This window comes from Leucoraja erinacea, chromosome 14 (genome assembly GCF_028641065.1).
Source record: "Leucoraja erinacea ecotype New England chromosome 14, Leri_hhj_1, whole genome shotgun sequence".
NCBI lineage: Eukaryota > Metazoa > Chordata > Chondrichthyes > Rajiformes > Rajidae > Leucoraja > Leucoraja erinaceus.
Genome location: NC_073390.1, coordinates 6684608 through 6711117, shown reverse-complemented (window position 1 = coordinate 6711117; position 26510 = coordinate 6684608). Strand labels below are relative to the sequence as shown.

General features: G+C 41.4%; 1 protein-coding gene across 47 annotated transcripts in view; it reads right to left on the bottom strand.

The window, feature by feature from the left end:
- LOC129703226 (mucin-2-like) overlaps positions 1–26221 on the bottom strand; it is a 177536-nt gene extending 151315 nt beyond the window's left edge. For 21 of the 47 annotated variants that reach the window (XM_055645497.1, XM_055645464.1, XM_055645499.1 and 18 more), the window contains exon 1: positions 25975–26218. In XM_055645497.1, the coding sequence (XP_055501472.1) occupies positions 25975–26053 (79 nt within the window). In that variant the 5' untranslated portion in view covers positions 26054–26218. Of the gene's footprint in view, positions 1–20645; positions 20912–25974 lie in introns of those variants that run through there. The other 26 variants (XM_055645467.1, XM_055645466.1, XM_055645484.1 and 23 more) reach the window with 6 other exon arrangements.
- Between the last annotated feature and the right edge of the window lie 289 nt (positions 26222–26510).

The following is a 26510-nucleotide window of genomic DNA, read 5'->3' as shown; positions in this document are numbered from 1 at the left end:
CAACAAGGGAGATGGGTCTAGCTGTCAGACGGCACTACTTCACGGACACCAGCTGCAGAGCTGCTACGGACATCAATGTTAAAGTGATGCGTGGCGGGGACGGCAACTGGCGAGTAGAAACAGGTGAGTATTTCAGAGACTTTAGATTGTGGCAGGAGCTAAGCATGGATTCAGCACCAACTGTCCACAATGCTGAAATCACGTTATTGATAACATGTCTCGAAGCACCATGATGAATATGAAGGCAGCATAGCAACAGGTGGCCACCAGATGGACCACTGTGCGCAGGTAGATAGTGCAGGTAGGTAGTACAAGGTAGGTAGAGCAGGTAGGTAGAGCAGGAACATAGTGCAGATAGGTAGTGTAGGTAGGTAGGGCAGGTAGGTAGAGCAGGTAGGTAGTACAGGTAGGTAGTACAAGTAGGTAGTACAAGTAGGTAGTACAAGTAGGTAGAGCAGGTAGGTAGTACAGGTTAGTAGTACAGGTAGGTAGAACAGGTACATAGTGCAGATAGGTAATGTAGTTAGGTAGATCAGGTACGTAGAGCAGGTACATAGAGCAGGTAGGTAGAGCGTATGGTAGGTAGAGCAGGAGTCCTCTGTAGCCTTTCTCCTCTCAACCTGATATGCCAGCTTGGATATGGTGACACTTCACCAATTTTCCCAGCCTCATTTCTCAAGTATTGCTCCTCTCTAGTCAAGTCAAGTCAAGTCAAGTCAAGTCAAGTCAAGTCAAGTCATATTAGGGACATCTCCATGTTGTTATCTTACCTGACAGATTTTACTCATAATTTTTTACGCCCATTTTAGTCGAATCAGTATTTAAGTTGTTGAACAGGCCTAGATAGTATTAAACCGGAAAAAAACGTATCTGATCATTGAGAATGTTCTTAACGGCATAAGAACTCGCAAGAATGGAGAGCAGAGAAAGAGTTAACATATAATTTGAATCATAACAAGGAAGGAAATCTGGAGTATCGGTTTCAATGTAATGACAAACTGATTGCCTCATATTTTGTGTAAATCACAAGGTTGCACAAGAGAATTTAGCAAGTATTGTCTGATAATTATCAGAGAATTGTCAGAGAATTTCCCAGGGTGAGTTTAACAATTTATGACACAACAGCATCAGTTTACAGAATTCAGCCTTTTTCATTGTTGTTTTTTTTTTTGTTTTGTTTATTTTATTAGAAGCGAATACAGTACAAAACAGTACAGTGGAAGCTAATTTTAGGTGCCAACTATGTCATACCGTAATCCATTCTATGTACAACCTCTACTTTTATGTTTTGAGAAGGAAGTAAGCAAGACAAGAAAAAGAAAACAATAGAAAGGGGAAAAAGAGGAAAAATAGATGGTAGAGAATAGAAAAACGTGAAGTGTGTATATAAAAAAAAGAAAAAGTGGAAAGTAGAAATAGGACAGAAGGCCCCTTAAAAGAAAATTTTTTTAATCTCTATTCGGAGATGTAGATCTATCCACGGCATGAACTGAAATCAGCAATCTTCACGGTACCGCTGCAACACATGATTCCAAAAAGTCGATGAAAGGAGACCAACTCCTTAGGAATTGGTCGTATTTATATATTAGTCGGAGTCTCATTTCTTCAAGGCGTGCTATGTCCACCATATTCCTAATCCACATTTTAACAGTTGGTATGGTTGTATTTTTCCAAAATTTAAGTATCAATTTCTTTCCAATTATTAACCCATAATTAAAAAAAACGTTTTGGTCTTTATTTAAATTGATATCTTCTACTATTATTCCAAATATAATCTATTCCGTTTTAGGTTCTATTGTGGACTTGAAAAGCTTTCTAAATATATCAAATATATGGCTCCAAAATTTATTCAACTTTGTACATCCTACAAATGAATGTGATGTGTTATATTAGCGTTTTGAAACAAACATTTATCACATCTGGGAGAGACGTTTGGATAAAATTTATTCAACCTCGTTTTTGAATAATATAGTCTATGTAATAATTTGAATTGAATTAAATTATGTCTTGCATTAATAGAACAATTATGTGTGTTTATCAGATATTTTTCCCATCTATCCTTCGAGATCTTTATCATTAGCTCATGTTCCCAATCTTCTCTTAGTGCTTCTGTTGAGGGTAATTCTCTATTTAATATATTATTATAAAAGTATGATATTAGTTTTTGTGAATCAGCCTTAATATTCATTGCTTCTTCTAAAGGGTCTAAAAATATAGTTTGAAATCTATGTATATATTTCTTCATAAAGTCATATATCTGTATATATTTAAAATATTGATTATCCTTCACTTTAAATTTTAATTTTAAATGTCGAAATGATAATAGTTTGCCCAATTCATACATATCCCCTACTTTCCTAATCCCCAGTCTATCCCATTGTTGATATGTTTTGTAGATGAGAGATGTTTTGATTGTGGGGTTGTTCAATAGTGGGGTTAGTACTGATAGATTATTTAATTTCAAGGATACTTTTATTTGTTTCCAAATCCTTATTGTATTGTGAATAATTGGGTTCTTCTTATATATTATACTATTCAATTTTATCGGTGAGAGCAAGATCGTTCTTATATCGTGCGGATATCACTCCTCTTTCTCCATTCTTATCCACTCCAACTGCTGGGTGGAACTATCCAACCAGTACATTATGTTCTTAATATGCACTGCCCAGTAGTAATACATAAAGTTAGGTAATGATAAACCCCCAACTTCTTTAGGTTTACACAAATGCTTTTGTTGAATTCTGTGTGCTCTGTAATCCCATATAAAATTAGTGAAGGTAGAATCTAGCTTTTTGAAAAAGCATTTTGGAATATATATTGGGATCGCTTGAAACAAATATATTAACTGTGGTAAGAAAGTCATTATTATAGCGTTAATTCTACCTATCAATGAGAGCGGGAGCGTTTTCCAAAATTTAATCGTATCATTCAGTTTATTTAATAGTGGCATAAAATTGGCACTAAATAATGATTTGTGTCTTCTCGTAATTTGCATACCCAGATACTTTAATTTTTCCCGATTCATCTAAATCTTTATCTTTTTTAAGCGTTATTGTTGCTTCTGCTAAGGTTTCTGGTAGTTTATTTTCGGTATAAGCCTGCATGTATAAATTGAATAATCTTGGTACAATTGACTCCTGAAATCTTTTATAAAATTCATTACTAAAACCATCTGGTCCTGGGGTCTTCCCATTTTTCAGTGAGTTTATTATTTGTTTTATTTCTTCACTAGTAATCCGTGCTCCTAATTGCTCTTGTTCTAAACTATCCAATTTTGGGAGATTACAATTATCTAAAAAATTTGTAATTTTACTAACATCTGTATTTATTTTAGATGTATATAAATTATGATAAAATTGGGCAAACCTCTTATTAATATCCTTTGGCAGTGTTAGAAGCTCACCCTTATCCGACAATTTTAGTGATAATTTTTTCCTTTTCTTGTTGCTTCAGTAGCCTCGCAAGTAATTTATGTGGTTTTTATCATTTAAAAATAAATTGGATAGTTATATGGACGGGAAAGGTATGGAGGGTTATGGTCTGAAAGCAGGTGTATGGGACTAGGGGAGAATACATGTTCGGCACGGACTAGAAGGGTCGAGATGGCCTGTTTCCGTGCTGTAATTGTTATATGGTTATATGGTTATATGGCTTATCCCCAAATTCAAAGTGTGCTTGTTTTGTAATTTGGAATAATCTTATTACTCTTGCTGATAGTATTCTATTGATTTTATATTTCAATAAAGTTATCTTATTATGTTTATCTATGGTTGGGTCAGTTCCATTGTCCAATTCTAGTAATTTTATTTCCTGTTCTATCCGCTGAAGTTCTCTTTTATTTTCCTTATTTTGAAAACTTTGGTAAGAGATTATGATGCCGCGAATATATGCCTTGAAGGTTTCCCATAATAGCGGTGCAGAAATACCCGGCGTGACATTTATTTCTAAAAAAGATTTTGTTTGTTCTTTTATATACTCATAGCCCTGCGGGTTATTTAATATGTGTGCGTTGAATCTCCAAAAAGGTTTTATTTCCAGCATTCCCTCAATTTTAAGTATAAAAGTCAATGGTGAATGATCAGAAATAATACTATTATGATATGATGGTTTATTCGTATATGGGATTAATTTTGTGTCCAATAAGAAATAGCCAATTCGTGAATAAGTTTTATGAACTGATGAGTAAAATGAATATTCCCTCCCACTTGGATTTGCTATTCTCCAAACATCAGCTAAGTTGTTATTTTTTATATAAGTATTTACAAATTCACAGGTCTTAGTTTTAACAAGACGCTTCCCTACCTTTATTAATTTATCTAAGTATGGATCTATAACACAGTTTAAATCTCCCCCCATTATTATATTTTGATAATTATGCTCTGCAATTAGATCTATTATTTTCTTTAAAAATTGTGGGTAATCAAAATTAGGCGCATAAATATTTATCATAGTTAATGGTGTATTGTAAATTTCTCCCGTGACTATAATGTATCTTCCCTCTTTATCAGATATGGATTTCTTTAATTTAAAAGGTATACCCTTCCGAATTATAATGGCCATGCCTCTTGCTTTAGAGGTGAATGAGGTGTAATATGTTTGACCTATCCCGTTTGCCCTTAATCTGATCTGAGTTTGTTGTTTCAAATGTGTCTCTTGTATGAAAACAATATTTACATTTAATGATTGTGCCAGAATATTACCCCTCTTAATTGGCTCGTTCGCACCTCTGATGTTCCAACTACAGAAAGTGAGACCTCCAATATTTGTTCGACTATTATCTTGCATTGGCTATTATTACCAGACTGTATGATTCATGTGATGCAGCCAAGTACCTCGGAATACCGATTCCAGAGTTGTCCTTCATAATTTCTGCAGTAGTTTTACATCTCCTGACACTATTAAACATAATTAAGGGAAAGAGAAAAACATAACATAAAGTGTACATAAAAATTGTTAAGTCATACAACACATAATTGTGAATAAACAAAAAAAGTGAGTGTAAGTTATCAAAAAAGCGATATCTTACAAAAAAGCCACCAATGGTAGCTAGGATTGTTTTTAAATTGACCTCCGTCGATGAGATTATGCACTGGGCCTTACCCCCCTATTAAAGTGTGACCCAACGTTAGTCGGTTCCCTCTAGTTGTAACCAAAATTATCATATCAGGTCAATTAATAGCTGAACAGTTTAAAATAGAATAAAAGAGAAGCTAGAAGATTTGGACTAAAATAAAAGTAATTATGGGTTAAAGCACCTCGTCAATAATTACACTTTTCATTAACCTGTATGTTAGTTAATTCATAATTAGTATTTAAAATATATGTCTAACCTCCCCCATCCTTCCTGCTATATAGTTAGTCGTGTTAGTATAGTACATTACGCCTTTAACGTTAGTTGAGTTTATTGCGCGTAAGTAGTTAATTAGTTAGTTAGTCATATGTTATATGTGTAAATAATAGGTCATATAATGTGGGACAGATGCATCATATCATGGCCATTTCAAAAGGGGCACATAGTTCTCAGGGCTGAAGGACTTGGCAACGAGCCTGCGACCTTGAGCTTCCATCTGTGCTTTCAGTTCAGAAATTTAATTCGGGTTGTGTTATTGAAAATCACATTCTTGCCAGATAAGCCTGCCTGGTAAGGGTCTGAGCAGTTCGAGTGTCTTAATTGAAACAGAGAAAACAAGTTCCACAGATAGAATGACTATTATTCTGTTCCTCCTTGAATTTTGTTTAAAATCTCCTGGGCATATTTGCAAGCAGAGTCCGGGTCCGTGAATGAGCGTTGTTTGCCTTTAAACGAAATTAGCATTTTCACTGGATAGATCACCCCATAACGAACTTCAGAATGTCCATATAAAATACTGCTTGCCCTTTTAAACTCGCGTCTTTTTGCCAGAATTTCCCGAGGATAATCCCTGTAGAATCTTACGATATTATCAGCGAATGTAAGATTTCCATTCTCCTGCCTTCTTGCCGTAACTTTTAATATGCTTACTAATTAAGAACCTCTGCCTTAAAAATACCCATATACTTGGCCTGCATAGCTGTCTCTGGCAATGAATTCCACAGATTCACCACATTCTGACGAAATAAATTCCTCCTCATCTCCTTTCTAAAGATATGTACTTCCTCAGATACGAAGCACAGAACTGCTCACAACATCCAAATGCACTCCAATACTCCAAATGCATTACAATGCCTCTACAATACTATCATGTTTTGATATTCTAATCCTCTCAAAATGAATGCTAGCATTGCATTTGCTTTCCTTATTACTGATTCAACTTGCAAATTAACATTTTGGGAATCCTACACCAGCACTCCCAAGTTCCTTTGCAACTCCGATTTCTGAATTCTCTCCCCATTTAGAAAATAGTCTACATTGAACGATTTCTACTGCAGGTTTGTTAGACAGAAACATAACCCCGGTACCCCCTTGTTTAAGAAGGAACTGCAGATGCTGGAAAATCGAAGGTAGACAAAAGTACTGGAGAAACTCAGCGGGTACGACAGCATCTAAGGAGCAAAGGAAATAGGCAATGTACCGAGATGAGAAGAACTTTTTTCACACAGAGAGTGGTGAATCTCTGGAACTCTCTGCCACAGAGGGTAGTTGAGGCCAGTTCATTGGCTATATTTAAGAGGGAGTTAGATGTGGCCCTTGTGGCTAAGGGGATCAGGGGGCATGGAGAGAAGGCAGGTACGGGATACTGAGTTGGATGATCAGCCATGATCATATTGAATGGCGGTGCAGGCTCGAAGGGCCGAATGGCCTACTCCTGCACCTAATTTCTATGTTCTATGTTTCTATGTTTCGGGATGAAATACTTCTTCAGACTGATGTAGGGAGAGGGTGGGGGGGGGGGGGAGAAGAAAGGAAGAGGAGGAGCCAGAGGGCTGAGGGAGGGCAGAGAATGGGAGGAGACAATAAGGGCTACCGGAACCCCCTTCCCTCCCCACCCACTCCCCGCCAATTACCACTACACAGCTACTTACAGCCTGACTCCAGTCTGCTAAGATTGGACCCTTCCCCACCTACTCCTCCCCAATCATCACTTCACACCCACTTAGAGCCTGACTCCAGTCTGCAAAGACTGGGCCCTCGTCCACTACCCACCCCCTCCTTGCTGCCCAACATCAGTCTGGCCATTTCTCCATCGCTAACAATAGCAATTGAGGAGGTGGAACAGCTATTCAGGAGAACAAAAAGCCGGAAATCACCAGGACTGGACAATGTTTCCCCCTCAAGCTCTGTGCCGAACAACTGGCACCAGTCTACACAGACATTTTCAATCGGTCCATGCAAACCTCCACTGTCTCTGTCTGCTTCAAAGTCTCCACTATTGTTCCCGTACGCAAAAAAAGCCTAGGATTACTGGTCTCAATGACTACAGGCCTGTCACACTGACCTCTGTAATCATCAAGACCCTTGAAAGACGTGCTGACCCACCTGAAAAATATTACAAACACCCTGATCACAAATAGATCAGTGGATGATGCAGTCAACCTAGGCCTGCACTTCATTCTCCAGCACCTAGACCACCCGGGGCAAGGAATATGCAAGGACTTTGATTGTGGATTTTACTTCGGATTCACGTGAGTCACTATGTGAAGAGCCCGCCAGCCCGCAGGCACGTCTCGATGGAACACCAAATATCGATTTGTTTGTATCTAGTCTCAATCACCAGTTGCAAAAATATCTGGCATGGCGACCATTCTCAGAGGCAGTGGCGATGGATGCATTCTCGCTACACTGGGGAGGAATGTTCTTTATGTCTTTCCTCCATTTTGCCTCATCAGTCGGTGCATGCTTAAAATCCAGCAAGACTCCGCCTCAGGCTTTTGATAGTGCCTGACTGGCCTACACAGCCATGGGTCCACTCATACTGGGAATAATAACAAAGCCTTTTATGGCTGTTCCCAAACGCAGAAATCTGCTGGTTTACCCCGTGTCTGGGGAGAACCATCCTCCGCATGAGCGAATCAAATTGTTGGTTTGCAGACTATGAGAAGACCTTTCCTGGTGTACGGACTGTCAGGTTGTACGGTGGATGTAATCACTGCGGCCTGAAGAGATAGTACCAAGAAACAGTACATCTCCTATATCAAGGAATGGGAAGTGGTCTGTTTACAGTCCAACATATTGTATGACACGGTACATATAGCTGATGTCTTGGAATTCCTCTCAAAGCTATATTTCATGAGAGATGGAGTTATAGTGCTATAAATTGTGCCAGAAGTGCCTTGTCGTCATACTTCCTGCTGGGGTCGGGACACCACGCTGTCGGGTCTCGACCTCTGATATCCAGATTTATGAAGGGTATCTTCAACTCAAATTCCCCCAGGCCCAGGTACTTGGAGATATGGGATGTTAATGTCCTGCTGACGCTGCATCGCCAGTCTCCAGCTACATCCCTGTCCTCGGTCAAATCACTTACAAAGTGGTTATCCTCATGGCGCTGGGTTCAGCGCAACGGGTCCAGTCGTTGCATAAGCTACAACTGGACAGGATGGTTACATCTGCAAATAATATGATACTTTATGTTCAGGACTTAGTCTTGCAGAGTAGACCGGGGGCATCAGGTCTCAAACTGGTTTCATGGCATACCCCATGGACCTTTGGTTGTGTGTGTGGTCACACATCTACAACAGTCATTATGTCACCTAGATCCTTAGAGGCTCTGAACTAGCAATGTTTGTTAGTTGCAAAAACCCTCATACGTAGGTATCAGTATAGACCACCCCCAGGTGATTAAAACGGGTTTTGGCTTGTGCAGGAGTGAACACTGATGTTTTCAAATCTCACTCCACCAGGGCTGCAACAACATCAGCAGCGAGGGTTATGGATGTTTCGCTGGACCACATCCTAGCGGCTGCAGGATGGTCAAACAAGCGATTTTCCAAATGTGTTATTACAAACCCATTGCCAGACCGGGGTTATTTGCCAACTCTATTTTTAGGTTCTGTTTTATAATTCCTCCTGGATGAGTGGGATTACTATGATTATCATTTCGTCATTAAAAAGCATCAGCATGTTTAAAATCGATGTCATGCTTTAGTAAAATTCACTCATCCCTGGTCAATTGATGCAGTGTGTGACGCATGGACTCGTGTCCACGACATGAAATCACAGAGCTTTGAAATCTTCACGTAGTCACTCACGTGACTCCGAAGTAGAATAGTAAGATTAAACGAGAACTTACCAGTTTGAAGTTTGATCTTTATTTTATGAGGAGTTACGATGAGGGATTACGTGCCCTCCGCTCCCAACCGTCTCTCATAAAGGTCAGCTGGTAGTTCTAGTTTCTCGAATCTTACTATATTCAGTTCAACAACTGTTATCTGTGATTTCACACTGCTGCTTTGAAGATTGAAGCACATGCGGGTTGGCGGGCTCGTCACGTAATCCCTTATCGTAACTCCTCATAAAATAAAGATCAAACTTCAAACTGGTAAGTTCTCGTTTAATCTTACTATTTTAGCTCTGCATTCAACACCATTGTGCCAGAGCAACTACACTCCAAACTCTCCCAGTTGGCTGTGCCTAAACCTCTCTGTCAGTAGATCACCAACTTCCTGACTGACAGGAAGCAGCATGTGAGACTAGGAAAGCACATCTCGGACCCGCTGACCCTCAGCATTGGAGTACCGCAAGGCTGCGTACACTCCCCTCTCCTCTACTCTCCCTACACCAATGACTGCACCTCCACAGATTCCTCTGTCAAGCTTCTCAAGTTTTTGGATGACACAACCCTGATTGGACTGATCAAGGATGGGGAGGAATCTGCCTACAGACAGGAAGTGACAAAGCTGTTGTCCTGGTGCCATCACAACAACCTGGAGCTCCATGCTCTTAAGAGGGTGGAATTGATTGCAGACTTTAAGAGCTCCCCCTCCCCTCCCCCCACTCACCACTAACAACACCACAGTCACATATGTGGAGTCATTTAAGTTTCTTGGAACCATCATCTCCAGGGACCTTAAATGGGAGGCCACCATCGACTCCACAGTCAAAAAGTCCCTACAGAGGATGTACCTTCTGCGGCAGCTGAGAAAACACCATCTTCCATAGGCAATAATGGTCCAGTTTTATACTGCCATGATAGAGTCTGTCCTCATCTTCTCCATCGTGGTATGGTTTGGCTCAGCCACCAAGCATGACATCTGGAGGCTGCAGCGCATCATTCGATCAGCCAAGAAGGTTGTTGGCTGCAAACTTCCCCCCATTGACGAACTGTGCACTGCAAGGGCCAGGAAGCGAGCGGGTAAGATCATCTCCGACCCCTCTCACCCTGGCCACAAACTGTTTGAAGCACTTCCCTCTGAAAGACTGTCAAATCCGCCACAGCCGGATATAAAAACAGCTTTTTTCCATGAGCAGTAGCTCTACTTAACAGCCAAAAGTCTGTAGCCTCCTTATGCTCTAGTATTTTATTTCATTCTTCACATGTTTAAATTATGTTTTATTTTTAATTGTCTACTATATAACGTGTTGTTACTTGCAAGCAATGCACCAAGGCAAATTCCTTGTATATATACATACTTGGCTAATAAAATGTATTCAATTCAATTCAATTCCTATTGCCAACATGCATGACTCCAATGCTGCACTGTATTCCATCTCTTACTTTTCGTGCCCACTCTCCCAACCTGTCTAAGTCCTTCTGCAGACACCCTGCTTCCTCTACACTACCTGTCTCTCCACCTATCTTCGTATCTCTGCAAACTTGAATTAATATACAACCTGGAAAGCAGCAGTTCCAATTCTGACCCTTGCGGAATACTATTAGTCACCAGCAGCCAACATGAAAAAGCCCCTTTAATTCCCATTCTTTGCCTAAGCCAATCTTCTATCCATACTAATATCTTACCTCTAATACCATGGGCTCTCGTCTTGTTTAACAGCCTCAAGTGCGGCATCTTATCAAAGGCCTTCTGAAAATCCAAATACATAACATCCACTGACTCTCCTTTGTCTATCCTGTTATTTACTTCCTCAAAGAATTTGAACAGATTTGTCAGACAAGATCTCCCCTTTACAAAACCATGCTGAATTCAGCCTATTTTCTCACATGCTTCTAAGTACTCAGAAATCCCCTTCTTAATAATAAATCCTTGGGGACAGCCAAGGTCAAACAAAAATAGTGTCTGTAGAAGCAGCACTCCCTCTCGATAACCAGCAAAAATATGGTCATCAGGTCTGAGATGCTCTTGGTACTTCTATAGTTGGCCAGGTGGGGCCTGTCCAACACTCCTCTGCCTTGGTGATTGTCTTCCAGTTCATCTAGGATGAAAGATGGACCGGGTCCAATGGGTCACTATGCACAAGTTCACAGACAATGGGGGCAAAAGCGTGCTTAATGTTACCCTCATCTTGATGGCCATGTTTGTATGCACTGCATCAGGCTGTGTGTAGAGCCAAAGCACATGGGCACTGTGTCATTACCCATTGAAGTTCCACCTGCCCCCAATGTTACGAAGCATAGGCCTGGTACTGCTGTCGTGCAATGTGCCAGTCATCTGGACATTGTTGCACTATCTGTCCAAACACATGACACACATCTACAGGAAGCCAATGGCATATATCCAACTGGCACATATTGCATATTTTAGCATTGTTGATTGGGTTTATGGTAGTAGGTATGAGCTGTATACAAAACGGATTTCCGTCATCTCCTAGCATTTTGCCCTGTTAAATCGGCTTGCTTGTCCAAAAATGCTTGGAAGCATCTCACCATGGTGATTATCCAATAATCTGGTGCACATCTTCCTGAATAGCCTCTTGTGTTTTCCAGGTGCACAGTGTATCACAGCCAATTCACTTGATGTTTTCAAGAGAGAGTTAGATATAGCTCTTAGGGCAAACTGAATCAAGGGATATGGGAAGAAAGCAGGAACGAGGTACTGATTTTCCATGATCAGTCATGATCATATTGAATGGCACTGCTGGCTCGACGGGTTGAATGACCTATTTTCTATCTTTCTATGCCCTGCACCTGTGGGAAGCAAGCCAGAGATGCAAACACTACCCAACATTCATTCTTAAACTGCATCACAGGCAAAGTTCATACAATTGGCAGCTGTGGTGAAAAGTACATTGGCCAATGGCCATATGTATTTTTTTTGAGCCAACAACTGCAAAATGCTGAGAACGGATTTCGAAAGATGCCCTGGAAAGATCTGACAAGGAAACTTTCAGTGTTCTAGTGGCTTTGCCATGTACCACTCTGAGATGATTGAAAATCAGAGTTCCCCACTGTTCCTACTCTCCGCTGCAGCCCTCTCCTCTGTTTCCCATGCTGCGACTGCTGTTTATGGTTTTGTTGGCCTTTATCTTACTATTGGGGTCACCTCCACATGAATGCAGATAACGAAGTTGAAATTCACGATAGCCTTCAGTAAGCCAGCACAACATATGCTCAAGGAAAAAATGTTTGGAGATCCACACCACAAACCCTGCACAAAACTCAATGACAGATCCTTTCTCCAGCCATTAATCCCTGAATTGAGATCCTACTTGCAAGGTCAAGTCATTCACAAGCTGTAGATTAACCATATTAGTCTGCCATTACTATATCTATCGCCACACATATTATGCATGCTGCACATTCCATATGAAGTCCAGTCCAGATCTTCATCCCTACCCTGGACTATTAATATAACACATCACTGTCCCATTGCCAGACGAGGTGCTGACCATGGAGACGATAGCATGCAATGTTTCCTCTGCTTGTGTTACAATAAAAACTATGAGTTATTACTCCTGTGTATGGGTCTCATTACGCTACATGGTGTAAGAAAGTTTGGACCCCTTACTCGCATAGTTTGGTTCCAGTTTGTTTTAGTTTATTTATTTCATTCTGATTGTTATTTAACTATGGCTGCTACTAAATATGGATTTGTATCAATGCCAAAGATTTAAACACTGCCATTAAACGACCACACTATCCCATGCGCACAGTGGAATATGTCGCAGTACAGCTGGGCAAGGCAACCGTGCTTCAGCTTGTGTTACAATAAAAACTATGTGATTACTTCTGTGTATGGGTCTCATTACACAACATAAGCCACACTCCCAAAATAGACATTCTACTGCAAGCTCTGTCCTGGTAAGATATTTCCAGGTGAACAGAGACACATATTCAGGGATGTTTTCAAAACCTTCTTGATTTTGTGTAACACCAACAAAATCTTTTGGGAAGCCCTGACCTGTGACCCGACAGTATGATGTCTGTCATTGAGAATCTCCATTTGTCTAGAATATACACAGAAGTCTGGCATAAATGGTTGAAGAAATACATTACCTGATTGACCCATCTGCTAGCTAAACAAAGCAAGTCCTGCCCACTGAGGCACACTGCAAGTCCCACGTTGGCTTTGTTGGGCAATGTAGAATCCATAGGAATTAACAGGGGACAAAACATCTTTGTTACCAAGAGAGGATAGGCACGAAATGCTGGAGCAACTCAGCATCTCTGGAGAAAAGGAATATAGTAGTTGGGATTTTGGGTCAAGATCCTTCTTCAGACTGAGTCAGGGGAAAGGGAAATGAGATACATAGTGATATAAAACAAATGAATGAAAGCTATGGCACAGATTGGCTAAATGTAGAGATAGAAAGGCTGCTGGTTGAGCATATTGGACCTTATCCATTCTGAGGTGTCAGATCCTCCAACTCAGCTCCACAGTTCCAACCCTCCGAAACTTGAAGCAACCGTGTGACAAACTGGGCAATGCTTTCCCCCTCTCTCTGTGTCGTTTGCCGGAATACATGTCGTTGAAATGTAGCATTTGTTTGCTCCACGTAATGCTTCTTCAAAGCAGTGACTGCCATCGCATAATCTGCTTTTCCTCAGGCAAACCAAAGAGAGATGATGGAAAAACAAATACATTTGAAGAAGAGGGCAATGAGATTTATTACTTTGAAAATCTACGGCAAGTTGATGAATGTTGCCAAGATGTAAAGGAATGGAGGACGAATAAAACAAAGCATTTATGTTCAGTGTCCTTGAAGTGTGTTCAGAAACATAGAAACAAGGTGTAGGAGTAGGCCATTCAGCCCTTCAAGCCAGCACAGCCATTCAATATGATCATGGCTGATCATCCAAAATCAGTACCCCGTTCCTTCTTTCTCCCCATATCCCTTGATTACGTTAGCCCGAAGAGCTATATCCAACTCTCTCTTGGATACATTCAATGAATTGGCCTCCATTGCCTTCTGTGGCAGAGAATTCCACAGATTCACAACTCTCCGGGTGAATACATTTTTCCTCATCTCAGTCCTAAATGGCCTACCTCTTATTCTTAAATTGTAACCCGTGGTTCTGGACACCCCCAACATCGGGAACATTTTTCCTGCATCTAGCCTGTACAATCCCTTACATGTTTCTGTAAGGTGTCCTCTCATCCTTCTAAATTCCAGTGAATATAAGCCCAGTTGATTCATTCTCTAATCAGACAATGCATTCAGAATGTATTCAGACTCCCTCAAATTTTCCACATTTTGTTATGTTACAGCCTTATTTTAAAATTGTTTAAATTCACTTTTTTAATCATCAATCTACACACAATACCCCTGAATGAAGAAGTGAAAACAGGTGTTTAGACATTTTTGCAAAGTAATTAAAAATAAATAACTGAAATATCACATTTACATAAGTTTCAGACCCTTTGCTATGACACTCAAAATTGAGCTTAGATTCACCCTGTTTCCATTGATTATCCTTGAGATGTTTCTACAACTTGATTGGAGTCCACCAGTGGTAAATTAAATTGATTGGACATGATCTGGAAAGGCACACACCTGTCTATATAAGGTCCCACAGTTGACAGTGCTTGTCAGAGCATAAACCAAGCCATGAAGATGAGGAATTGTCCGTAGACCTCCGAGGCAGGATTGTGTCGAGACACAGATCTGGGGAAGGGTATAAAACGATTTCTGCAGCATTGCAGCTCCCGAAGAGCACAGTGGCCTCCGTCATTCTTAAATAGAAGAACTTTGGAACCACCTGAACTCTTCATAGAGCTGGCCGCCTGGCCAAACTGAGCAATCGGGGGAGAAGGGCCTTGGTCAGGGAGGTGATCGAGAACCCGATGGTCACTCTGACAGAGCTCCAGAGTTCCTCTGTGGAGATGGGAGAACCTTCCAGAAGGACAACTATATCTGCATCACTTCACCAATCAGGCCTTTATGGTAGAGTGGCCAGACGGAAGCCACTCCTCAGTAAAAGGCACATGACAGCCCACTTGGAGTTTGCCAAAAGTCACCCAAAGTACTCTCAGACCATGAGAAACCAAGATTGATCTCTTTGGCCTGAATGCCAAGTGTCATGTCTGGAGAAAACCAGGCACCGCTCATCACCTGGCCAATACCATACCTACGGTAAAACATGCTGGTGGCAACATCATGCTGTGCGGATATTTTTCAGTGGCAGGAACTGGGAGACTAGTCAGGATTGAGGGAAAGATGAACGGAGCAAAGTACAGGGAGATCCTTGATGAAAACCTCCCCAGAGTGTTTTGGACCTCAGACTGGGGCGGAGGTTCAACAGGACAATGACCCAAAGCCAAGACAACGCTGGAGTGGCTTTGTGACAAGTCTGAGAATGTCCTTGCGTGGCCCAGCCAGAGCCCGGACTTGAACCCGATCCAACATATCTGGAGGGACCTGAAAATAGCTATGCATCAATGCTCCCCATCTAACTTGACCATATAACCATATAACAATTTACAGCACGGAAACAGGCCATCTCGACCCTTCTAGTCCATGCCGAACACATATTCTCCCCTAGTCCCATATACCTGCGCTCAGACCATAACCTTCCATTCCCTTCCCGTCCATATAACTATCCAATTTATTTTTAAATGATAAAAACAAACCTGCCTCCACCACCTTCACTGGAAGCTCATTCCACACAGCCACCACTCTCTGAGTAAAGAGGTTCCCCCTCATGTTATCCCTAAACTTCAGTCCCTTAATTCTCAAGTCATGTCCCCTGACAGAGCTAGTGAGGATCTGCAGAGAAGAATGGGAGAAATTATCCAAATACAGGTGTGCCAAGCTTGTAGGTCATACCCAAGAAGACTTGAGGCTGTAATCACTGCCAAAGGTGCCTCAACAAAGTACTGAGTAAAGGGTCTGAATACTTATGTAAATGTGATATTTCAGTTATTTATTTTTAATTACTCTGCAAAAATTTCTAAACACCTGTTTTCACTTTTTTATTATGGGGTATTGTGTGTAGATTGATGATAAAAAAAAAAGAATTTAATCAATTTTAGAATAAAGCTGTAACATAACAAAATGTGTAAAAAGTGAAGAGGTCTGAATACTTTCTGAATGCATTGTATGTTAGTCCCGCCATCCTGGGAATTAACCTCAAGATTCAAGATTCAATTTAATTGTCATTTGGACCCCTTGAGGTCCAAACGAAATGCCGTTTCTGCAGCCATACATTACAAACAAATAGACCCAAGACACAACATAATTGACATAAACATCCATCACATCGCTGTGATGGAAGGCCAAAAAAACTTATCTCTCCACTGCACTCTTTCCCCCCCCAGCTGGCGATGGCGATTGTCCCGCGGCCATTAAAGCCACGCCGGGTGATGCAAGGTCGCACACTGGGTCTTGGTGTTGGAGCCCCCGGCGTGCGCTCGCAGAGTCCCGCGGCCATTCCAAGCCACGCGGGACGGTGATGTCAGGCCCCGCTCCAGAAGTTCTTCGCCGTTGCGAGAGCCCTGGAAAGCGGTCTCCCTCCAGGGACCCGCGGGCTCCCAGTGCCGCCGTCCGCCAGACCCGCAGTTGCAGCCTCCGAATCTCTGGAGGTCAGGCCGCAGCAGCAGCAGCGCTCCACCACCGCTCCACCCGCTCTGGACTCGGCCAGCTCCGCGACGGTGAGGTGAGTAGTCGGCACCAGAGTCCCCGGTCTTCTCGTGTTGGAGGCCGCTCCTCATTGCAGCCCCAACGACGACGGAGACCCGACAAAGAAAAGGTCGGGTCTCCCGTGCAGGGAGAGATTTAAAGGTTACCCACTCCCTCCAACCACACCCCCACCCCCAACACGCACACCCCAACAAAAAATAACAAAAACTACATAGAAACATAGACAAAAAATAATAAAAACCCAGACGGGCTGCAGAGGCCGCTGCTGACGAGAGTCGCGCCGCCTACCGGATACCTGGTGAATCTACACTGCACTCCCTCAATAACAAGAATAATTTACTACACTCAGATCCTGGCTAGGGTTTGACATGAGGTGGTCAATATAAAGTGATTCAGAAAACCTCCAAGATAGCAACGCATAGCTCGCCAGTGAAACAACTGTGAACAAACCCTTTCCCAACAACAGATCAGAAAACAACAATGAACCCCAAGTGTTTAATGTAGTGGTTGTCTGAGTTTGCTTCTCCACAGAGAGGCAATATGTTCTTATCTGTTCTGGGAATGCATTACAAGATGCCCACACTGCGTATGCTTGGAATTACATGGTGAATTCCCACATGCAGAACAAGTTTAAGATTATAATGCTGAATAGTACACGGTAATTGCTAACAGAATGCCAACATATTTAAACAAAACAAATCCACATGATATCCACCTGTAAACAACTTAGAAGTGACAAGAAGTGTAACACAACCTGACAAATCCCTTAAAAGAAATAAGGCTCTCCTTTGATTTATTTGAAAATGTCTGACACAAAAGACCAAAACAAGATTGAAAAGAAGAAGAATATTGCTAAGCATACTAAGCACACTAGTTTGAAAGGATTATGGCCACGTGCCAAATACTTAATGACGTCTAAGAATACTTAGGCAAGTACTTGAATCACCAAAGCACAGAAGGCTATGCACCCAATGAAGGGTGAATAGGATTAGTGTAGATGGGTGTAAGGACAGGCTAGATCTGGTACAGTGTTGCATAACTCTATGACATTAAGTGAGTTCACTGAATGTTGGTAAGAGCTACAAAAGATATAATAGAGCTCAAAGCAAAGAGTGAGCACAAAGGCAAAAATAGTCTACTAATACCCCTATCCCACTTAGGAAACCTGAACGGAAACCTCTGGAGATTTTGCGCCCCACCCAAGGTTTCCGTGTGGTTCCCGGAGGTTTTTGTCAGTCTCCCTACCTGCTTCCACTACCTGCAACCTCCGGCAACCACCTGCAACCTCCGGGAACCGCACGGAAACCTTGGGTGGGGCGCAAAGTCTCCAGAGGTTTCCATTCAGGTTTCCTAAGTGGGACAGGGGCATTAGAGTCATAGAGTGATACAGCGTGGAAATAGGCCCTTCGGCCCAACTTGCCCACACCGGCCAACATGTCCCAGCAACACGAGTCCCACCTGCCTGCATTTGGTCCATATTCCTCCAAACCTGACCTATCCATGAACCTGTCTAACTGTTTCTTAAAAGTTGGGGTAGCCGAGCCTCTGACAGCTTGTTCCATACATCCATCACCCTTTGTATGAAAAATTAAAACCAAATAAATCCACAGGGTTCCATGGCTATCATATGTGTGCAATTTGCAGATTCTTCCTGAGACCTTTGGCAGATTCCTCCTACATTTGAAATTATGCGGGTAGATAAATTGTCAGGGAAATAACAAATAAACGGAGGAATGGGACTGATGGGGATATTCTGAGAGCTCGTATAGATTTGATGGACCAAATAGCCTCTTTCTGTGTCACACAATATGAATGCGAAGCACAGAGTATTGGAAGGCAAGGGAGGAGATTTGGGAATCTCAAACAAATATTATTAAGGGGTGTTGTACCATGCATCAGGATGATATGGAATTCCCTTTGTCTCAGTCTAATGTGTAATACTGTAATTAGGCTGTATCGTCCCAATGTACTAGTATAACCACTGAGATATCATCCTGATTTCCAGATAAATAACCAAATAGTTTTTTTTAACTTTGTTTTCTTTGCCTCTCCTGGCAAAGGTACAATGACCTGGAAACAATGGGCTGTGTGTGGCCTCCATTTTTTAGAGATTTCCAATTGTGCATAAAAATAACTAGTCCCTGTCAGTATGTTGACTGATCCAGCCGCTACCATGCTCTAGGCAGGGAAATAATTCCAAAGATTCATCAACATCTGCAAGAAGAAAATTTCTAAAGCACCTCAGTTTTAAATGACCACTTTCCATATCATGCAACTATGTCTCTTGGTTCAAGACCCTCTCGCTAATGAAAATATCTCAACATCTCTCCTGTCATCTAACCTGTCATGTTTTAGCTGTTTCAGTAAGATCACCTAATAATCCTTCTAAATTCCAAATATATGTGAATTTCTTTTCTCATTCTCATTTTCACCTACCTCCTACAGGAAGGAGACAAAAATGTTGGAGAAACTCAGCGGGTGAGGCAGCATCTATGGAGCGAAGGAAATCGGCAAAGTTTCGGGTATTCAGAAGAAGGGTCTCGACCCGAAACGTTGCCTATTTCCTTTGCTCCATAGATACTGCCTCACCTGCTGAGTTTCTCCAGCATTTTTGTCTACCTTCGATTTTCCAGCATCTGCAGTTCCTTCTTAAACATTTGTCCTACATGAAGGAGGTACAGGAGCCTGAAAACCATGACCACCAGGTTCAAGAATAGCTTCATCCCAACAAACATCAGTCATTACACAATATTAACCTCAACTATGAACTAATATGGACCGTATATCTTTAGTTCCACAACAGTCTGGGTTTTTTTGCACTAGTGTCATGGTTATAAATTGATTGAATTTATGATCATTATATTTTTCTGAGTAGAATGTGTTTACAGGCCTGTTAAACTGCTATGTGTGGATTTTACTGTTCCATTGTTGGTACCAATGACAATAAATACTCCAGACTTGACTCTTGCCCCTTTTCGTGATTTGATAATTCTCTCATCCCAGAAATTAGCCTTGTGAATCTTTTATGGACTGCTCCAAGTTCCAATGTATCCTTTTTAAAATAAGGGAATGGAAACGGTACACATCAAGATGCATTATCACCAACGTCCTATGCAATTGTTAACAAGACTTCTTATCTGTGCATTGCGAATGGCTTGATTGTAATCATGCATTGTCTTTCCGCTGACTAGTTTGGACGCAACTAAAGTTTTTCATTGTACCTCGGTACACGTGACAATAAACTAACCATTTTGAACTAAGAGCAGTAAATCCCAAAGTGCAATTTGCCTTTCTCACTTGTTACTTTATCAACCCAGGACCACAAATAAGACCAGGAGAACATTGGACCTATGTTTTCATAATCTGCAGTGAATTTACAAACTTCAGGATCAAAGACAAAAGGCATTCCCAATTTTATGACAGAAACCCCAGTGTTGCATATTATTTGGCCATGGTGGATCATAACTGTAAATTACACTGCAAGGGCCAAGAAGGAAAGCATCTAATTAAATTGATCCAGCATTATCCCATTTCATTATCCCTACATTACCAGCAACTCTCCCAAATTCCACTATTCAACTATATATGAGAGGCGATTTACAGTGGCCAAACTGCAAATCTCTGAGCCATGGTGTTAAAGTTCTATCCGCACTATCAGACAACAAACTACATCAGTCACTTTAAGAATGTAACAATTCCTTTTTATTACGCATGTAGGAGTGGGAGAGCAACCATGAGTATGGTCACATACCTGTTGTCCCTTGTGGTTCCACTCAATTGTATTGTGCACAGACTACATTTATATCCGAGTATTCATGGGTAGTTAATCACACTGTCAATACATTCCTCAGCACATTCCTCCACCAGTTCTTATCTTGCCTGGATCAGACTTGGCTTTCTGTGTGGTCTGATTTAGCCATCGGGCATCTTGTCTTTTTAGTCCCAACACCTGAATCTGTTTCTTCTGTCATGCATGACATTTCAATTTCAGCTACTGACAGCATTTTATCTTGTTTTCATTTATTTCCTGCATGAGCTGTTCCTGTGCTCATACACCCTTAACCCTTTCAGTTCTAAAACTCTTTCAGTGGGAGGAAACTACAGGGAGAAAATGGGGGAGCACTGGGGGAAAATTACATTGTCATGCCATGGGTCAAGGTCAAAAGCAGTTGATGGAGCTGTGGGGCAACAGCTCTACATGCTGGACCACTTTGCTGCTTAATTTGTAGAATTGGAATTTGCAATGCATAGATTTCAACCTTGCTAGCTGTCTGGGCACGTTCAGTTCGGTTTAGTTTATTGTCACGTGAACCGAGGTACAGTGAAAAGCTTTTGTTGCGTGCTAACCAGTCAGCAGAAAGACAATACATGATTACAACCGAGCCATTTTCAGCGTTATAGATACATGATAAGGGAATAACGTTTAGTGCAAGGTAAAGCCAGCAAGGTCCAATTAAGAATAGCCCAAGGGTCACCAAAGAGGTAGATAGTTCAGCACTGCTCTCTTGTTGTGGTAGGATGATTCCGTTGCTGGGAAGAAACTGTCCCTGAATCTACAGGTGTACGTTTTCACACTTCTATACCTTTTGCCTGATGGAAGAGGGGAGAAGAGGGAGTGACCAGGAGGCGACTCATCCTTGATTATGCTGCGGGCCTTGCCAAGGCAGCGTGAGGTGTAAATAGAGTCAATGGTCAGTTCCGCTCCAAGTTATTTTTACAGCTCACTCACTAACACCCCTTCAGCACAACAAATTTGGGTTACTATGTGCTGCCATTAGCTGACGTTGCTTACGCTAATCATTGTGTGGAAATCTTTATTCATGGCTCCTTTCCTGGCCTTTTGCCCTTTTGCAGTCTCCATGCCTGCACTGACAGAAGCAAACATCACCTGACATGGTGCACCACCTCTCCCTATCTATTCACCTGGTGCAACTAGCTGCATGTTTAATGGTACAATTAGCAGGTAACATGATCTGTCTCAGGGTCAAGAATGTTGACAGCCACCTGATCTTGATGAAGCCTTAAGGGCCTGTCCCACTTGGCGATTTTTTATCGGTGACTGCCGGCTTCATATCAGTGTCGCTAAAAGATTTTGAATATTTCAAATTCCAGCGGCAACAAAAAAAATGTTGCTACAATTGAAAAAACGCCACACGTCAAATGTCACGACGCCTCACGCCGCATCACGCAGCGAAGTTTTCGGTGACCTGATACATCAGTCAATGATGCCGGTAGTCGCCAAAATAAAATCGCCAAGTGAAACAGGCCCATTAGAAAGTTAAATTTTGGAAAGCAGCCAGTTCAAGGGAGCACCTCACAAAGTGAGAGAGGTAGAGAACGATGCAATGCCTCAATAAATTCCACAGGATGACTTGTCCCCTTTCTTAAAGTCAGTAACAATATTTTTCCATTTCTCAAGTCCTTTGAAATGTCCTCAATATCAGATTTAAAGTGTGGGTTGCTTTTGTGTTCCAGTCCTTTACCTGGTCGTGTAGATGTCTGCTGGTTTGCTGTGTCTCTGAAGGGTGTGGTTCAGTATGTGCATTTAATCCATCTTACTTCCTCTAGGATGGTATGGAGTACTGATCAAAGCAATCTCTGAAATATCTTTGAAAGCTCTTTGAAAGAAAGAAAGCCATGAGGGATAGTTTTAACAAAAGCAAGCCCTCGCAGTTCCGGAGGGTCTTGATGTACTGAGTGCACCTGGTGTTGATGGATTTGCTTTCCCCAAGGCAGCGTTTCCCAACCTTTTTACCCTTGTGGAACCCTTGAAATAATTTTTATCTCAGGGAACCTCTGCATAAAAATTGTTATATATCTTTATTAATCTCTTTCTTTTGCTTTCATAAACATAAAGATCATAAGGCAAACATAATATATATTTTCTGATAACTGGTGAATGAGGGACTGTACCTGCACGCCAGGAGCGTGCATGCGTCTGTACTCGAGTGAGTCACAAAATATGCCATATGTGTATAATAAAATTACGAATATGAAATTAAACACAAAAATGACTCAAAAATGCATTTACATATGATTAGCCTATTTATCACTATTTCTCTCAGAACACCTAGCGACCTCTCGCGGAACCCTAGCGTTCCAGGGAACCCCGGTTGAGAAACGCTGCTCTAAGGAGTCCCAACGTATCCTTGTCCTAGGGTGCTGTGGAATCACAGAATCTTGAGTCATAATTGAAGCTATGAAAATGTTCCTGTCATGTTGGTCAGCAGAAAGCAGGATTCTGGTAAAAACAAGGTTTCAATGTTAAGGTCAGTTTATTGTTACATGTACCAATTAAGGTACAGTGAAATTTGAGTTACCATACAGCCACACTAAGTGAAAAGCAACGAGAAACACACCAACATAAAATGAAAGTTAACATAAACATCCACCACAGTGGGTCCTAACATCCTTCACAGTGATGGAAGGTAATAAAGTGAAATCTTCTCCCTCGTTATTTTCCCACGGTCAGGGCTGTCGAACAATCTGCAATCGGGGCGATCAAAGATCCCGCAGCCGGCGATCCAAAGCCCTCGTGTCGGGGTGTGATCGAAACTCCCGCATTGGGATGGTTGACACACTTCGTGGCTTGGAGTTCCCGAATCGGTCCCTAACCAGGGACTGCGGGCTCCACGATGTTAAAGTCCACAGGCCAGCGGTTGGAGCTCTCCACAGTCGATCCCCGGTAAAGGGATCACAAGCTCCACGATGATAAGTCTGCACTGCGCCCGCGGTTGAAGCACCGGGTCGGTCTCCAGGAAAGGCCTTGCCACTCCACGATGTTAGGCCGCAGTGGGGACGGGTATACGATATGGAAAAAACAAATTGCATCTCCATCGAGGTAAGAGATTGAAAACCTTTTCAGATCAGGGCTATTCTTCAGTCTGAAGAAGGTCCCAACTGATACATCGCCTGTCCGTTCCCTTCATAGATACTGCCTGGACTGCTGAGTTCTTCCAGCACTTTGTATAATAGTTAGAAAGGGTTCATTTAAAACTACCTAAAGCTCCTTAAAATTGAGTGACAAACATGTTCTTAATTGCAAAGCTGACCGTCCTTTTCTGTACACTGTGGGGGTTGGTTTCCAAAAAAAGCTGAAGCCATGGGATTGTTGCTTGGAACGTATAATCAGTGGTTTGGGAATGATGGTCAGCACCACTATGGGTGGATAGGATTAGGTCAGTAAAAGGATCTGCTGGAGACAGTGTTTCTACTTTGAAAGAAATGACCTGAAATTCGGGAAATTCTGGTTGTTTTCGGGTAATTTTAGGGAAATGGAATAATTTCAGAAAATTTCGGGAAATTTCCGCAACTGGCCCATGAAGGAGTGGAAAGGTAATCCACACATCACTGCCGGTTTGGCGTTCAAAGGTTTAAACAGAGCGCTGTTAAACTCGTGGGAATTTAAACAAAGAATTATCAGCTGCAGAGCTATGGGTTCTAAATATAGCGCTACCGGCTGCAGCGCTATGGGCTTTAAATATAATGCTATGGCCGCAGCATTATGGGTCATAGACTGTTCGGAAAAATTCTCGTAAAACAATGTCTTTGGAATTCTCTTTCTCAGTGGAAGTTTAGCCTTTGATTATTTTTCATTCAGTGGTAGAATTTTGGATAAGCCTAGTGGTGAAAAGTTAAAAAGGTAAGAAGGGTTTTGGCCCGAAACGTCACCTATTTCCTTTGGTCCATAGATGTTGCTGCACCTGCCGAGATACTCCAGCATTTTTGTGTACCGGTGAAAAGTTACAGGGAGAGAGAGAGAGGGAGGGAGGGAGGGTGGGAGGGAGAGAGAGAGGGGAGACTGAGTCACATGAGAGCAGATTTTAAAAACGAAAACAAGAAAGCTGTTGGAGGCAACAACATAACATTGTACAAGTGAGTAACAGAGCAGGCAGATACGGTGTAGTTACATAGATCTATTTTGCCTTGTTCTTCTTTGTGTTGTTAACGTGTGCCCACGAGAAAAAAAAACAACCAGAAGCATTTTTGAAAATTTCGGGAAATACCATCAAATTCCAGGAAATTTGGGATTTTATTTAAGGATTCTTTTGTTTTGAGGTGTGGAAGCATTGGCTGGTTATGCCCAGGGATGGGTTCTGGCCAAAGATACTGGCTGGCTTCCTGCCGTTTGCCTGGGATTGGTTCAGACCGACACCTTTTAAGACATGCTGAAGCATCACGTAAGTTGAAATAACATGTAATTCGAAGGTAACATGTAAATGTGTGATCCACAGCAATAGCCATCACATCTACGACCCGTGTTACCAGTGTAATAATGCAGCAAATTACAGAGAGCCCTGAACGAAAATCGCAGACTCCGTGCGATTTGCTGAATCCCTGATTTTCAGTGTCATTTCATTTGTCATTGAAATTGGTTTGTGCAAAAACGTGGCACAGTTAGATTCAATCATCAAGTAAACATTTCATGCCCCACTAACCCTCAAGAGTCAAGACCCAGACAATCTATTTTCACAAAGATTTTTGATTAACATAACTATCAATGTTCATTAAATTGAATTCTATTTCAGTTTCAGTATTTTTTTAGTTTAGAGATACAACCGCTACACCACCGTGCCGAGCACTCTATTCTGTATGTCTGATTCCTTGACCTTGCAAACTTTGCAGATAAAATGTCATTAGTAATCCACCTGCTGTCGCGGGATCCTTTTGATCGGATGGGTTCACTAAATCGTTGCCGTGAACGATTAGTTATTATACATATCACAAAGAAAAACAATACCTAAGTTATCATTCTTTGGTCAGCTCACAGGATCTCAATCAAATCATTATGAAATACACTTCAAAAAAATGTGTCTGACAATTAATACATTCCCGCTCATCGAAGCTGGAAGCAGTTCGCTGCATTAGGATTATTCGGCACAGTTAAAGTTTAGAGACCACTAATTGACCTGAGACTTAATCAATAAAAATTACACTGTCCACAAAAATTGATATGTTAAATTATATCGGACGCAATTCCGATTTATCTCCAGCAGGAAATAAGTTGGCTTAATATTATAGTTACAGAAGTAATTCTCGTACTTAATAACCATGGTGATAATGGTTGGAGATGTGTTTACCTGGTGTAGTCTGTCCGTGAAGTAGGTCACTCATGAGCAATAAGAGAAAGCAGTAAATCCAGAGAGCTGCATTCGCCATGTGTTTGTTTTCTTCCTTGCGTTTTGAATACAGAACGAGCTTGCAGTCTGAGAAAACTGTCAGAAGGTATAAGATTTGATTTCTAATCCGTTTCAGCCTTTGTTGTTATCAACATTCCACCGCTCCTAGGAATGTTTACGTGCTAACTTCCGGGTTAGTTAAACACACATTTCATTGGAGAATTTAATTAAAGGTCTGACTTCCCACTGAATTTGTGTTATTTTATTATGTAGCTACAGTTCCGATGATTCACTATATATAAGGGTGCATGTTTAGTAATAGAACTTCTCAGTATTATTTTTTCTTTAAATTACAGGAAATTAATTTTAAAAATATTCTTCTGTGGAGGAAGTGTTGAATTTAAATCCTAAGTACCTTGGGTCATTTATTGACTAACTTTTATTGTGCTAATATAAAAAAAAACTCTCATGTAAAAATCTCCAAAACCTTTTTACGA